The 12,568-nt window shown below is 44.8% G+C and overlaps 2 protein-coding genes across 3 annotated transcripts in view; one reads left to right on the top strand and one right to left on the bottom strand.

Annotated features, from left to right (window-relative positions):
* DHCR7 (7-dehydrocholesterol reductase) overlaps positions 1-12,568 on the top strand; it is a 45,029-nt gene that overhangs the window by 28,514 nt on the left and 3,947 nt on the right. For both annotated transcript variants that reach the window (XM_075838124.1, XM_075838125.1), the window contains exons 2-6: positions 3,915-4,016; positions 4,828-5,050; positions 7,454-7,544; positions 7,898-8,111; positions 11,566-11,770. In XM_075838124.1, the coding sequence (XP_075694239.1) occupies positions 3,922-4,016; positions 4,828-5,050; positions 7,454-7,544; positions 7,898-8,111; positions 11,566-11,770 (828 nt within the window). In that variant the 5' untranslated portion in view covers positions 3,915-3,921. The remainder of the gene's footprint in view (positions 1-3,914; positions 4,017-4,827; positions 5,051-7,453; positions 7,545-7,897; positions 8,112-11,565; positions 11,771-12,568) is intronic.
* Positions 1-12,568, bottom strand: part of PTH (parathyroid hormone) — an 82,628-nt gene that overhangs the window by 69,167 nt on the left and 893 nt on the right. The gene's annotated exons all lie outside the window — the stretch shown is intronic.

Genomic DNA, 12,568 nt, shown 5'->3' with positions numbered 1-12,568 from the left:
AGCGTTTGCCCGATAATTGGCCCGTGTAAAAGAGCCCGAACACGAAGCAAAGAAGGCTCCATCCAGAGACATGATATAATTATCAAATACATTTTAGGGCATGACCACACGTGGCGGATTTCCTCCGCAAATGTCCGCATCAATGCCGCACAGAATCTGCGTTGCAGATTCTGCTGCGGATCTGCACAAAATGTGCAGTAAATTGATGCGGACTAGCTGCTGCGGACTGCGGGAAAAGTGCTTCCCTTCTCCCTATCAGTGCAGGATAGAGAGAAGGGACAGCACTTTCCCTAGTGAAAGTAAACGAATTTCATACTTACCGGCCGTTGTCTTGGTGACGCGTCCCTCTTTCGGCATCCAGCCCGACCTCCCTGGATGACGCGCCAGTCCATGTGACCGCTGCAGCCTGTGCTTGGCCTGTGATTGGCTGCAGCCGTCACTTAGACTGAAACGTCATCCTGGGAGGCCGGACTGGAGACAGAAGCAGGGAGTTCTCGGTAAGTATGAACTTATATTTTTTTACAGGTTGCTGTATATTGAGATCGTAGTCACTATCCAGGGTGCAGAAACAGTTACTGCCGATCGCTTAACTCTTTCAGCACCCTGGACAGTGACTATTTACAGACGTCTCCTAGCAACGCTCCCGTCATTACGGGAGCCCCATTGACTTCCTCAGTCTGGCTGTAGACCTAGAAATACATGGGTCCAGCCAGAATGAAGAAATGTCATGGCAAAAAAGCAAGACGCATCCGCAGCACACATAACATGTGCATGACAGCTGCGGACTTCATTGCGGAACTTAGAATCTCCATTGAAGTCAATGGAGAAATTCCGCCATGAGTCCGCCACTGCTCCGCAACAGACAGAGCATGCTGCGGACACCAAATTCCGCTCCGCAGCCTATGCTCCGCAGCGGAATGTTACGCATCGTCTAAACGAACACTTCTAAATAGAAGTGGAAGTCAATGCAGAAACGGCTCCGCTGCGGATTAACGCTACGGAGTGTCCGCAGCGGAATTTAAGTGAAATTCCGCCACGTGTGAACCCAGCCTTATGCCTCCACAGACATTTTTTCTAGTCTGGGAACTGAAAAATGCATTTCCATTCTGACCTATTTTTTTTGGCTAAAATTTTTTATTGGTGTCCACTAGCTCTCCAGAGAGAGGACCCTGCCCGACAACTCCTTATATCTCAGCTTCATGGTTTGTCATATGGAAGGGAATAGAAAGAGAATGTCACAACAGGGTTAACTTCAGTGACCCTTGAATTGCCCCTTCCACTACTTCCCCCTACGATGTTGTCAACAGGGTAACTTCCCAACATGTCCACGCTTTTAATATGAGGCATTTCCCACTGCCTGTTAAGGGTCTATTCACACGCCGCAGATTTGTTGCAGAGATTTCTGCAACTGTCCCATTCATTTGAATGGGGCTTGCAAAAATCTAGGCACCTGCTGCGGAAACGTCCCTATTCACATGTGTGGAACTGATGTTGTGTTGCAGAAATTTCTGCAACAAATTTGCCACCGGTTATTTCACTTCCCCTCCATTTCCTGTCATTTGCCCTTTTATAACCTCTTCATTTACACAACAGGGAAGATATATTCCATTAGCACAATGGCCCCTGACTGTCACGGCTCATAAATAATATACAATATCAGAATATCTATTATAAGACGGCATTACATGCACATATTGCTACATTATCAGAACAAGAAGCGGTGACACAAAGGCTACAACGTTCCCATTCTATCTATAGGGCTATGGGAACATCTGAGTATAGGACGGAATAAACCCTGAGTGATGAGGCGGATATGACAGACGTATAATTCTAAGTGGTTTCTCAGTCTCACCTGTCTATATGTGCAGAGAGGGGAATGCATTAAAAGCTTTTACCTTCAAAGACCGGAGCCATGTCTCGGATAATTGCTATATTGGGAACGTCGCGCTTCATTCACGTAAGTGACAGGTGTCATCGAGCAAGAACCAAGGGAGGCAAATGGGAAATAAATATATTGACTGCATCTCAGGCCCTGTTCACACAGAGTTTTTTTGCTAGTGGCAAAATCTGCTCAAAATTCAATTTTTCCGCCGCGGTCATTGAGCACCGCGGGCAAAAAACGCAACTTAGACCCCTTTTTTCTGCCTCCCATTGATGTCAATAGAAGGTCATAGAGGGAAACATCTGAAGAAAGATCATGACGCTTCTATTTCCCACAAACGTTTTTTCTGCTCGCGGGAAAAAAAACCTCTTCCACTTCCCATTGAAATCAATGGGAGGCGTTTTCGGTAGTTGTTTCCGTGTCAAAAACAGCGCCAAAATAACTCTGTGTGAACATACCCTTAAGGGTCAATGCATACGATGCGTATTGCGAGCGGTTTTGCCGCGCGTATTTGCGCACGGCAAAACCGCAGAGCAATACAGTACCAGCATAGTCAATGAGATTCCAGGAAATCTGTGTGCACGCAGCTGTATTTTTCTGCACGAAAATGACCTGCGGCGCGGATTTTAAAATCCACAGCAATATAAATTTATCTTGCGTTTCCGCAAAGAAAACACGCCGCAAAACGCATGAAAACATAAAAAACGCACGATTGGGTGTGGTTTTTACCTGCGATTTTCCTGTGTATTGCTGCAGTTTTGGTGCAGTTTTTTCCGGAGCAAAATACGCAACGTGTGCATGTGGCCTAAAGGAGATGTCTGGCTGAGATCTAAAAGATTACAGTTTAGCCAAAAGCCCATGGTGATACCTTCCTGCTATTTATTTTAGCTACTTTTTAGTTTTGCTCCATTTGGATTTAGCTACGGTCAGTGACTGCAACTTAGTTGTATGGTAGTCTAAACTGCAAAGAAAGACTCATCAGAGGCTCAGGCAGCTACTCTGTCCTTGCTCCATTCTTTACACTGCAGCTCTGCTTGTTCAGATTAAGTAAAGGAGCACGGTGTGTAAATTAAAAAAAATAGGACATGTCTTTCTATGGCCCGGACATCTTTCCATAAATATACGGGAAGGTGTCTGCGAGCCATAGCAATTAATTAATCCGTATTTTGATCTGTAATTATGGATCCGTAATTTTGGATCAAAATTACGGTCGTGTGCACGGGGCCTAAGCCACCAGTGGGTAAACAAAACATTACTAGGTAACGGCTGAGGGAACGGAGCCTCAATTAGGAGTAGGAGCGAGTGTGTGGGATGACGGGGCGGTCGTTGAGGATTAAGAAATGATGCTCCTGATATAATGACTATAATTTTGTGATGGAAAAAAAAAGTAGGAACAAGTGTCACTTTAATGTGAAAATAAAATAAACAGATCCAGGGGAATTATAAGGTCCTGTAAATATGGAGTTTTTTTTGCTGTGGTTTTTGCGGAAACCGCGGCAAAAAACATCTGAAATCGCCTCCCATTGATTTCTATGGGAGGCGGAGGTGTTTTTTTTTCCATGCTCATGCTGTTTCTTCGAGCGTTTCTGTCTCTGACCTCTCATGGACATCAACGGGAGGCAGAGAAAGTGTTTTTCGTGGCATTTTTGCCCACGACGCTCAATGGCCGCAGCCGAAAAATGCCACGAAAAACGCGGCAAACGGCATGCAGGCAGGTCAAAATCTGCCTCAACATTTCAGACGGAATTTTGAGGCAGATTTTTCTGCCTGCAAAAAAAACTTTGTGTGAACAAGGCCTTAGGCCACATTTACATGTAGCAGATTTGTTGTGGTTTTTCGGTGCAGATTCCACACCAAAAATCTGCAATGAAGTACAGTACAATATATATGAATGGAGTTATTCATGGAGTTCATGTGCATTTTTCTGCTGTGGATATGAGGGCATGCTATGGATTTGCTATGGATTTTCAATTCTAGTTTGTATTTTTGTGGACTCTCTATATGTAACATAAAATTCCTCTCTGACTTTCAGTATAAAAATGGGCGAACGGCGGAAGCAAAATGCATCAAGAGGAGAGCACAGGAAAATAGCCAACGGCGCAAAAGAGCATGCTGGCCAATGGGGACGAGCCTGGTAAGAAAACAACCCCTATCATTCTATAACCTGGTCTCGGATGGAGTCAGATAGTCACAGACCACCTAGCATAGTCTCATAATTGTAAGTTCTCGTGATTCTCGTCCGTGCGCTGTGCATTGAAACAACGCACAGCACACGGACCCATTGATTTTAATGGGGCTATTCACACATGGGTGAGTTGTCACACAGCGAGGGTCCGTTGCGTGAAACTCACTGCATGTCCCGTATTGGTGCGTTTTCCCGCACCCAGCTGCCCATTGAAGTCAATGGATGCGTGAACACCACGGACAGCACATGGATGCACATGCGTGTGCTGTCCAAGTTTTACGCATCAATTACATTGAAAAAAAAACGGCTTGTAAGACCTCATGCACAGGGCCGTTGGCGATTTCAGGCACGGACGGCCGCGGAACGCATTTTTGGGCAAAGTATAGAAGCACTGCCCGTAAAATACAAAAAGTAGGGCATGGAAAGAATATGGTTGTCATACCGTCTCTCAGAGGGGACGTCTCGCAGCTTTCCTAGACCCCTGAATAGCAAATCTTCCTAGTTGTGCAGCATTATAAAAGCCAGGCATGTATCAATATATAGGTAGAAATATTTGCCGTACAGGAATCTTGGAAAGCTGGATGACCCATCAGAAACAGATCTCACAAAGAAGTAGCTCAAAGGTTTCTTAACAACTTGACAGAAGAGAACGACTCAATGATTTCTTATAAATCGATTTTTTTTTTTACGGTAATTTAAAAAGAAGTGTTGACTTGTGTATTCTGCATGCGACCGTCTCACGTGATGTCTGTACTTACAGGGAGGTGGACTGGTTCTCTTTGGGTGGCGTCATCTTCCTACTGATGTTTGCGCCACTTATTGTCTATTATTTTGTGATGTCGTGTGATCAGTACCAGTGCGCTCTCACTGCCCCCGTCCTTGATTTATACTCGGGAAAAACCCAGCTCTCCGACATATGGAACAAGACGCCGCTGCTGACCTGGAAAGCGGTTTACATCTACGCCGCCTGGGTCTCTTTTCAGGTAATTCGAGTTTTTAAATTATGAAATTTCTGGGCCTTCTTTGCCTTTTTATTCTTTTCTACATTGTGCCGTCAGGAAAAACACCGCCTTTAGTACGACATCACCCCGATGGTTCCAGCGATCCACTACGATTACCGGTGGAAGCTGTCGATACGGCCACATTTCCCTGCGACAGACATTGGGGGACAGTCAGTTTGCCCCCCACACTCTTTAGAATCTGAGGACAAAAATGTAACCCTTTCAGGGCCAGACTAATTTTTGTTTTTATGCTTTTTTTTTTCCTCCCTGCGTTCAAAAAGTCATAACTCTTATTTTTTCGTTGACCGCCATATGAGGGCTTCATTGGTACGGGACAAGTTGTACTTTCTGTTGGTATTATTTAATATTACATGCGATGTACTGGGGAGCTGGGAAAAAAATCTGAATGGGGTGGAATTGGAAAAAAAACTGCAGTTCCGCCATTTTTATATGGGTTTCTTTTTTACGGTGTTCACTGTACGGTGAAAATGACAGGTTATCTTTATTCTGCGGGTCGGTACGATCACGGCGATACCAAATTGATGTCGTTTTTGTTATGTTTTAGTACTTTTAAAAAAAATCCAAATACTTGCAAGAAAATAAAAACTTTTTGCATCGCCATATTGTGATCCCCTTAACTTTTTTATATTTCTGTGTACGGCGCTGTGTAAGGCGTATTTTTGTACGTGGAAAGATGCCGTTTGTATTAATACCATTTCGGGGAATGTCGGGCATTTCTATCACTTTTTATTCCATTTTTTGTGGGGTTGAAGTGGCAAAATACGGCGATTCGGCCATTTTGACCGTTTTCCCCGCTACGACGCTCACCGTATTGGATAAATATTTGTATATTTTTATTGTTTGGGCATTTTTGGATGTGGGGTTACCTAATGTGTTTATCTTTATTATTGTATATATATATTTTTATATGTGATCTAGGGACAGGGTGTGATTTAAATTTTTATATGTCTTTATTTTTTCTTATTTTTTTTAAAAACTGATTTACATTTTTTTTTTCTACTTTTATTTAGCCCCCCCTAGGGGGTTGAACCTGCGATCATTAGATTGCTTCTGCCATAGACTGCAATATTGCAGTCTGTGGCAAAATTAGTGCATTGCTATTGAGACCTGCCACAGGCGGAGCACGATAGCGATCTTCCTATAGCAGGCATGGGAACGTTCAGCTGCTAGAGGAGTACACCGGCTCTCATGATCTCACCGGCATCTGAGGGGTTAAATGCTTTACGATCAGAAATTTTTCTGATCGCATGCAATGCCACTGGGTCCCTGCTGTGCAACACAGCAGAGACCCGGCAGCTATGGCGCCCGCTCTTTTTCTGAGCAGGCGCCATCTTTAAAGACCCTTTCCCGACGTAGATCAACAGATCTGCGACGTGAAAGGGTTAATGTCTGCAGTCGGCTGAAATCTGGCCATACACATTATAAAAAAATTGGCGGAGCACGCCAACAATGTAATGCATGTCTGTCAGCGGCTTATCTCCTACTGGCGGTATGTATATGCCCTCAGCTGATCCTCGCACCTATGTTTATAGAGGGTGAGGGGTGATCGCTATCTTATGTGCGTGGTCAGCTTAAAATGTAGGCCAGTTTCTAATAAAAAGCCGTCGTATAAAATAATAAGTTATGACAATTACTAATGCCAAGTGTTATTAACTTCTTCCCTAGACCCGTCTTTAACATGAACTGCGGGACAGGGGCGAATGTAAACACTTGCGGGAGCAGTAACGGATGTATGACATGTCCCCTGCTGGCACATACATGTAGTAGCTAGTGCCTAACTGACGGTTCAATATGTGACTCCCGCCTCCAATCAATTGTCCTGTCCTGTGCGCATGTTACAGGTCGGTTGACATAAGAAATGAATAACACTTGGTATTAGTAAGGTTCTGTTCACATCTGCATCGGAAGCTCCGTTTACAGCCTCCGTCACACAATGCCGCAACTCTACAGAGGATGAGGATCGGCAGAGGATCCTGCAGAACGTTGTGGCTTCTGTTATGAACGTAAGACACAACAGAAGTGTGAACAGATCCTTAGGCCTCATGCACACAAACATGTTTTTGCGTCCATAATTCATCCGCAAAAATGCGGATGAATTGCGGACCCATTCATTTCTATGAGCCCATGCACACGACCGTGGTTTCCATGGTCCATGCATTGACCGGGAGCCCGGACTGCAAAAAAATAGGACAAGTCATTATACGGTCTGGATTTGCGTTCCAGGCTCATTGAAATCAATGTGTGTACAGTCCGTGAATTGCGGATGACACTTTGCGGCCGACCGTGCACAGGGAGTGTTACAAGTTTTTGTGATCCAGGACAGATTACAATCAATTCCTTATGTTTAATGTGTTAATATTGTAGGCGTTCCTGTACTTGTTACTTCCGGATATCTGCCATAAATTTCTCCCTGGTTATGTTGGAGGTGTCCAAGAAGGAGCACGAACGCCGGCTGGTGAGTCCTAATAACTGTTTCTACTCTACAAGTCTTTGCAGAAAAATAAGTTTCTATTTCATTTAAATTAAAATAAATCCTAGCGAATTACAAGTCTGTGTTCTGTTTAGTTTATTTCCTGATAGACCCAACATTCTCAATCCATAGTTACAAGTCCTATAAGCGTCTATTCACATGTTGCTGTAATATTGAATTGTTTACTGCATCGGTCTTAAAACATTTTTGCCCAAATTGCCGCATAAAGCGCAAAATGACTGTGATGTGTGAATAGACCCCATTGAGTTTGTAAGACGTCCTGTAAATAAGATGAGTTTGTCACCTGTGCACACAACCCTGCGCTCTGTCTTCCTCAGGCGTTATTAACAAGTACCAGATTAATGGACTCCAGGCCTGGATCGTAACCCACATTCTCTGGTTCGCTAATGCCTATTATTTCCACTGGTTCTCTCCCACCATCATCATTGACAACTGGATTCCCTTATTATGGTGTACAAATATACTAGGATACTCCGTCTCCACATTTGCGACGATCAAAGCCTATCTGTTCCCAACAAATGTCAAAGATTGGTAAGATGCTGACCTGTACCGTATGTAATAAATGAGGAGAGAGGAGGGAAAGAGAAGAAGAGAGCGAGAGCAAAAGAAGGAGCGAGCGTGCGCAAAAGAAGGAGCGAGCGAGAGCAAAAGAAGGAGCGAGCGAGAGAGAAAGAAGGAGCGAGCGCAAATGAAGGAGCAAGCGAGAACAAAAGAAGGAGCAAAAGAAGGAGCGAGCGAGAGAGAGGAGAGAGCAAAATAGTGAGAGTGAGAGAGAAAAAGAAAGTGAAAAAGATAGAAAGAAGGAGAGAGCGAGAGAGAAAGAAGGAGAGAGCGAGAGAGAAAGAAGGAGAGAGCTAGAGAGAAAGAAGGGGAGAGCGAGAGAGAAAGAAGGAGAGAGCGAGAGAGAAAGAAGGGGAGAGCGAGAGAGAAAGAAGGAGAGAGCGAGAGAGAAAGAAGGGGAGAGCGAGAGAGAAAGAAGGGGAGTGCGAGAGAGAAAGAAGGGGAGAGCGAGAGAGAAAGAAGGAGAGAGCGAGAGAGAAAGGAGAGAGCGAGAGAGAAAGAAGGGGAGAGCGAGAGAGAAAGAAGGAGAGAGCGAGAGAGAAAGAAGGAGAGAGCGAGAGAGAAAGAAGGGGAGAGCGAGAGAGAAAGAAGGGGAGTGCGAGAGAGAAAGAAGGGGAGAGCGAGAGAGAAAGAAGGGGAGAGCGAGAGAGAAAGAAGGGGAGTGCGAGAGAGAAAGAAGGGGAGAGCGAGAGAGAAAGAAGGGGAGAGCGAGAGAGAAAGAAGGAGAGAGCGAGAGAGAAAGAAGGAGAGAGCGAGAGAGAAAGAAGGGGAGAGCGAGAGAGAAAGAAGGAGAGAGCGAGAGAGAAAGAAGGGGAGAGCGAGAGAGAAAGAAGGGGAGTGCGAGAGAGAAAGAAGGGGAGAGCGAGAGAGAAAGAAGGGGAGAGCGAGAGAGAAAGAAGGGGAGAGCGAGAGAGAAAGAAGGGGAGAGCGAGAGAGAAAGAAGGGGAGAGCGAGAGAGAAAGGAGAGAGCGAGAGGGAAAGAAGGGGAGAGCGAGAGAGAAAGAAGGGGAGAGCGAGAGAGAAAGAAGGGGAGAGCGAGAGAGAAAGAAGGAGAGAGCGAGAGAGAAAGAAGGGGAGAGCGAGAGAGAAAGAAGGGGAGTGCGAGAGAGAAAGAAGGGGAGAGCGAGAGAGAAAGAAGGGGAGAGCGAGAGAGAAAGAAGGGGAGTGCGAGAGAGAAAGAAGGGGAGAGCGAGAGAGAAAGAAGGGGAGAGCGAGAGAGAAAGAAGGAGAGAGCGAGAGAGAAAGAAGGAGAGAGCGAGAGAGAAAGAAGGGGAGAGCGAGAGAGAAAGAAGGAGAGAGCGAGAGAGAAAGAAGGGGAGAGCGAGAGAGAAAGAAGGGGAGTGCGAGAGAGAAAGAAGGGGAGAGCGAGAGAGAAAGAAGGGGAGAGCGAGAGAGAAAGAAGGGGAGAGCGAGAGAGAAAGAAGGGGAGAGCGAGAGAGAAAGAAGGGGAGAGCGAGAGAGAAAGAAGGGGAGAGCGAGAGAGAAAGGAGAGAGCGAGAGGGAAAGAAGGGGAGAGCGAGAGAGAAAGAAGGGGAGAGCGAGAGAGAAAGAAGGGGAGAGCGAGAGAGAAAGAAGGGGAGAGCGAGAGAGAAAGAAGGGGAGAGCGAGAGAGAAAGAAGGGGAGAGCGAGAGAGAAAGAAGGGGAGAGCGAGAGAGAAAGGAGAGAGCGAGAGGGAAAGAAGGAGAGGGCGAGAGAGAAAGGAGAGAGCGAGAGAGAAAGAAGGAGAGCGCGAGAGAGAAAGGAGAGAGCGAGAGGGAAAGAAGGAGAGGGCGAGAGAGAAAGGAGAGAGCGAGAGAGAAAGAAGGAGAGCGCGAGAGAGAAAGGAGAGAGCGAGAGAGAGAAGGAACGAGAGAGCGAGAAAGAGAGAGAAAATAGAGAAAGAAAGAGAGAGAGAAAAAAGAGAGAAAAAGAGGGAGAGGGAGAGTGTGTGAGAGTGAAAGAGCAAAAAAGTGAGAGAGAGCATGAGAAAGATTATGTGAGACAAAGAGAAAGTGAGAACAAGAGTGAGAAGGAGAAAGAGTGAGAGAAAAATGAGTGAGAGAAAGAGAAAAAAAAGAGAGTGAATGATAGAGAAGAAAAAAGGAAAAGAGAGAAAAAATGGAAAGAGCGAGAAAGAGACATAAAGAGAGAGGGACAGTAAGGGTATGTTCACACGGCCTATTTACGGACGTAAATCGGGCGTATTTGCCCCGAATTACGCCCGAAAATAGCGCCTCAATAGCGCTGACAAACATCTGCCCATTGAAAGCAATGGGCAGACGTTTGTCTGTTCACACGAGGCGTATATTTACGCGCCGCTGTCAAATGACGGCGCGTAAATAGACGCCCGCGTAGAAGAAGTGACCTGTCACTTCTTTGGCCGTAATTGGAGCCGCTATTCATTGACTCCAATGAATAGCAGCGCTAATTACGGCCGTAATTGACGCGGCGTTCAAGCGCCTGCACATGCCGGTACGGCTGAAATTACGGGGATGTTTTCAGGCTGAAACATCCCCGTAATTTCAGCCGTTACGGACCCCCGCCGTGTGAACATACCCTAAGAGCTGCAGATATGTTGCTATAAAATACGGTGTTCATTACAGATGAGATAATTGTTATCCTAAATCGCCAAATTCGCCAGCCCATAAAATACAATGGGAGAATCGCCTATTATTTTCGAACTTTGCGAATTGACTCCCAATTACATCACAATGGCTGCTTATTTATGATTATGTACATTTTCTACATTCTTGATATTTAGTTTTGTTCCTGAAAGCTTTTCTTTAGCCCGATGATAGACGCTCGTACCTGTATTTTGTTACATGACAGTCACTCTCCCGAGCAATATGAAAAATGTAACTTACATGCGACTTGACTGTCAAGTGTCAAAGTATCAAGAAGAAAGACATGAGAAGAAAGTTGTGCTCAAACCTCACAGATGTTGCGCAGTCGCCACTCGTTGGGCTCGTCCACACGTAGCGGAATTGCTGCGTTTTTTCCGTCCGTAATTGTGGTCGGAAAAAACGCAGCAGAATACAGTAGCAGCAAAGTGGATGAGATTTAACAAATTTCATCCACACGTAAAAATTCCGAGACAAAATTGACCTGCGGTGCCTATTTCTCAATTCCTGCTGCAGAAAGTGGACTGAATTGCAGGAAATAGCACGGTTTTTGCCGCAGCGGAATGTCTGTAATTTCCACGGAATATCTGCAGCAATTCCGTTGTGTGTGGACAAGCCCTTATACTGCACTTGTAGTTGTTAACTTGTTGTAGTTGAAGTCTATGTTTAGCCGCAACTTATACAAATATCTATAAAAATATTCGCATGAATTGAGAGGACGTAAAAAGACGCAACCGAAAGAATCGTTATCCTACAAAAGATTATTACAATACAACCATAGAAAATAATCGACTTGATATTACTAATTCTATTCTTTTCGCAGTAAATTCACCGGTAATTTTATCTATGACTACATGATGGGGATTGAATTTAACCCTCGCATTGGAAAATGGTTTGACTTCAAGCTTTTCTTCAACGGACGACCTGGAATTGTCGCTTGGACATTAATTAACCTGTCATATGCCGCAAAGCAGCAGGAGTTATATGGTCAGGTCACAAACTCAATGATTCTTGTCAATATTCTGCAGGTAGGTTCAATAGTCGGCTCCGGCTCCCTACCTCAAAGCTGATTTTCTCTAGTTCGGAGTTCCTGGGCAATAGGGGTGGGGCTTAAATGTCCAGATTTTGGCGATTTAAATGTTGGTGAGTGTATTACTGCTGAGTGTGAATCCGGCTTTACAGAAATAAATTTTCCTGTCATTATTACAAAAAATGTGGTAGCTTTATACAAGGTGACCAGAATTAAATGGATTGTCCAGGATCACAAATAGGGATCTGCTTTTTTTTTTTTTTTTTTTTTAAACAGTGCCACGTCTGTGCAAGGGCTGTGTCTGGTATTGCAATTCAGCCTCATTTACTCGAATGGGGACGAGCTGTAATACCATACATACGAGGGGCGCGGTTTCTGGAAAAGAATAAATGATTTTTTAATTTTTTTTTTATTATGGACAACCCCTTTAAATGTACTCTGCAATCCTCTTGTCAGGATTACTGGACCTGGGTTAACACCACAATTCTAGCCTCAAATAAAGGCATGCAAGACTACACTGTGACATGTGGCTTTCAATGGGCATATAGTGGTTTGTCTCTTTCGAGACCCAGTTGTATTTTAAGACTCTTCACAGTTGCGTCATGGCTTCTCCATTGCATGTGACAGTGAAAAAATGTGTCCAATATGACAGACCATTATAAGTCAATGGGATCCTTTACAAAACTGTCACGGATCCTCAAAAAATGGAACCCATGACGCCAGTGTGAACAGAGCCTTAATAGACGGAAAACTGTCTCCTGCCACGGAAGTTAGTAGCAGACATATTGACACATAC

The sequence above is a fragment of the Rhinoderma darwinii genome, chromosome 9 (genome assembly GCF_050947455.1).
Source record: "Rhinoderma darwinii isolate aRhiDar2 chromosome 9, aRhiDar2.hap1, whole genome shotgun sequence".
Taxonomy (NCBI): domain Eukaryota; kingdom Metazoa; phylum Chordata; class Amphibia; order Anura; family Rhinodermatidae; genus Rhinoderma; species Rhinoderma darwinii.
Note: the sequence above shows the minus strand (reverse complement) of the source record. Positions and strands in the feature narration are given on the sequence as shown.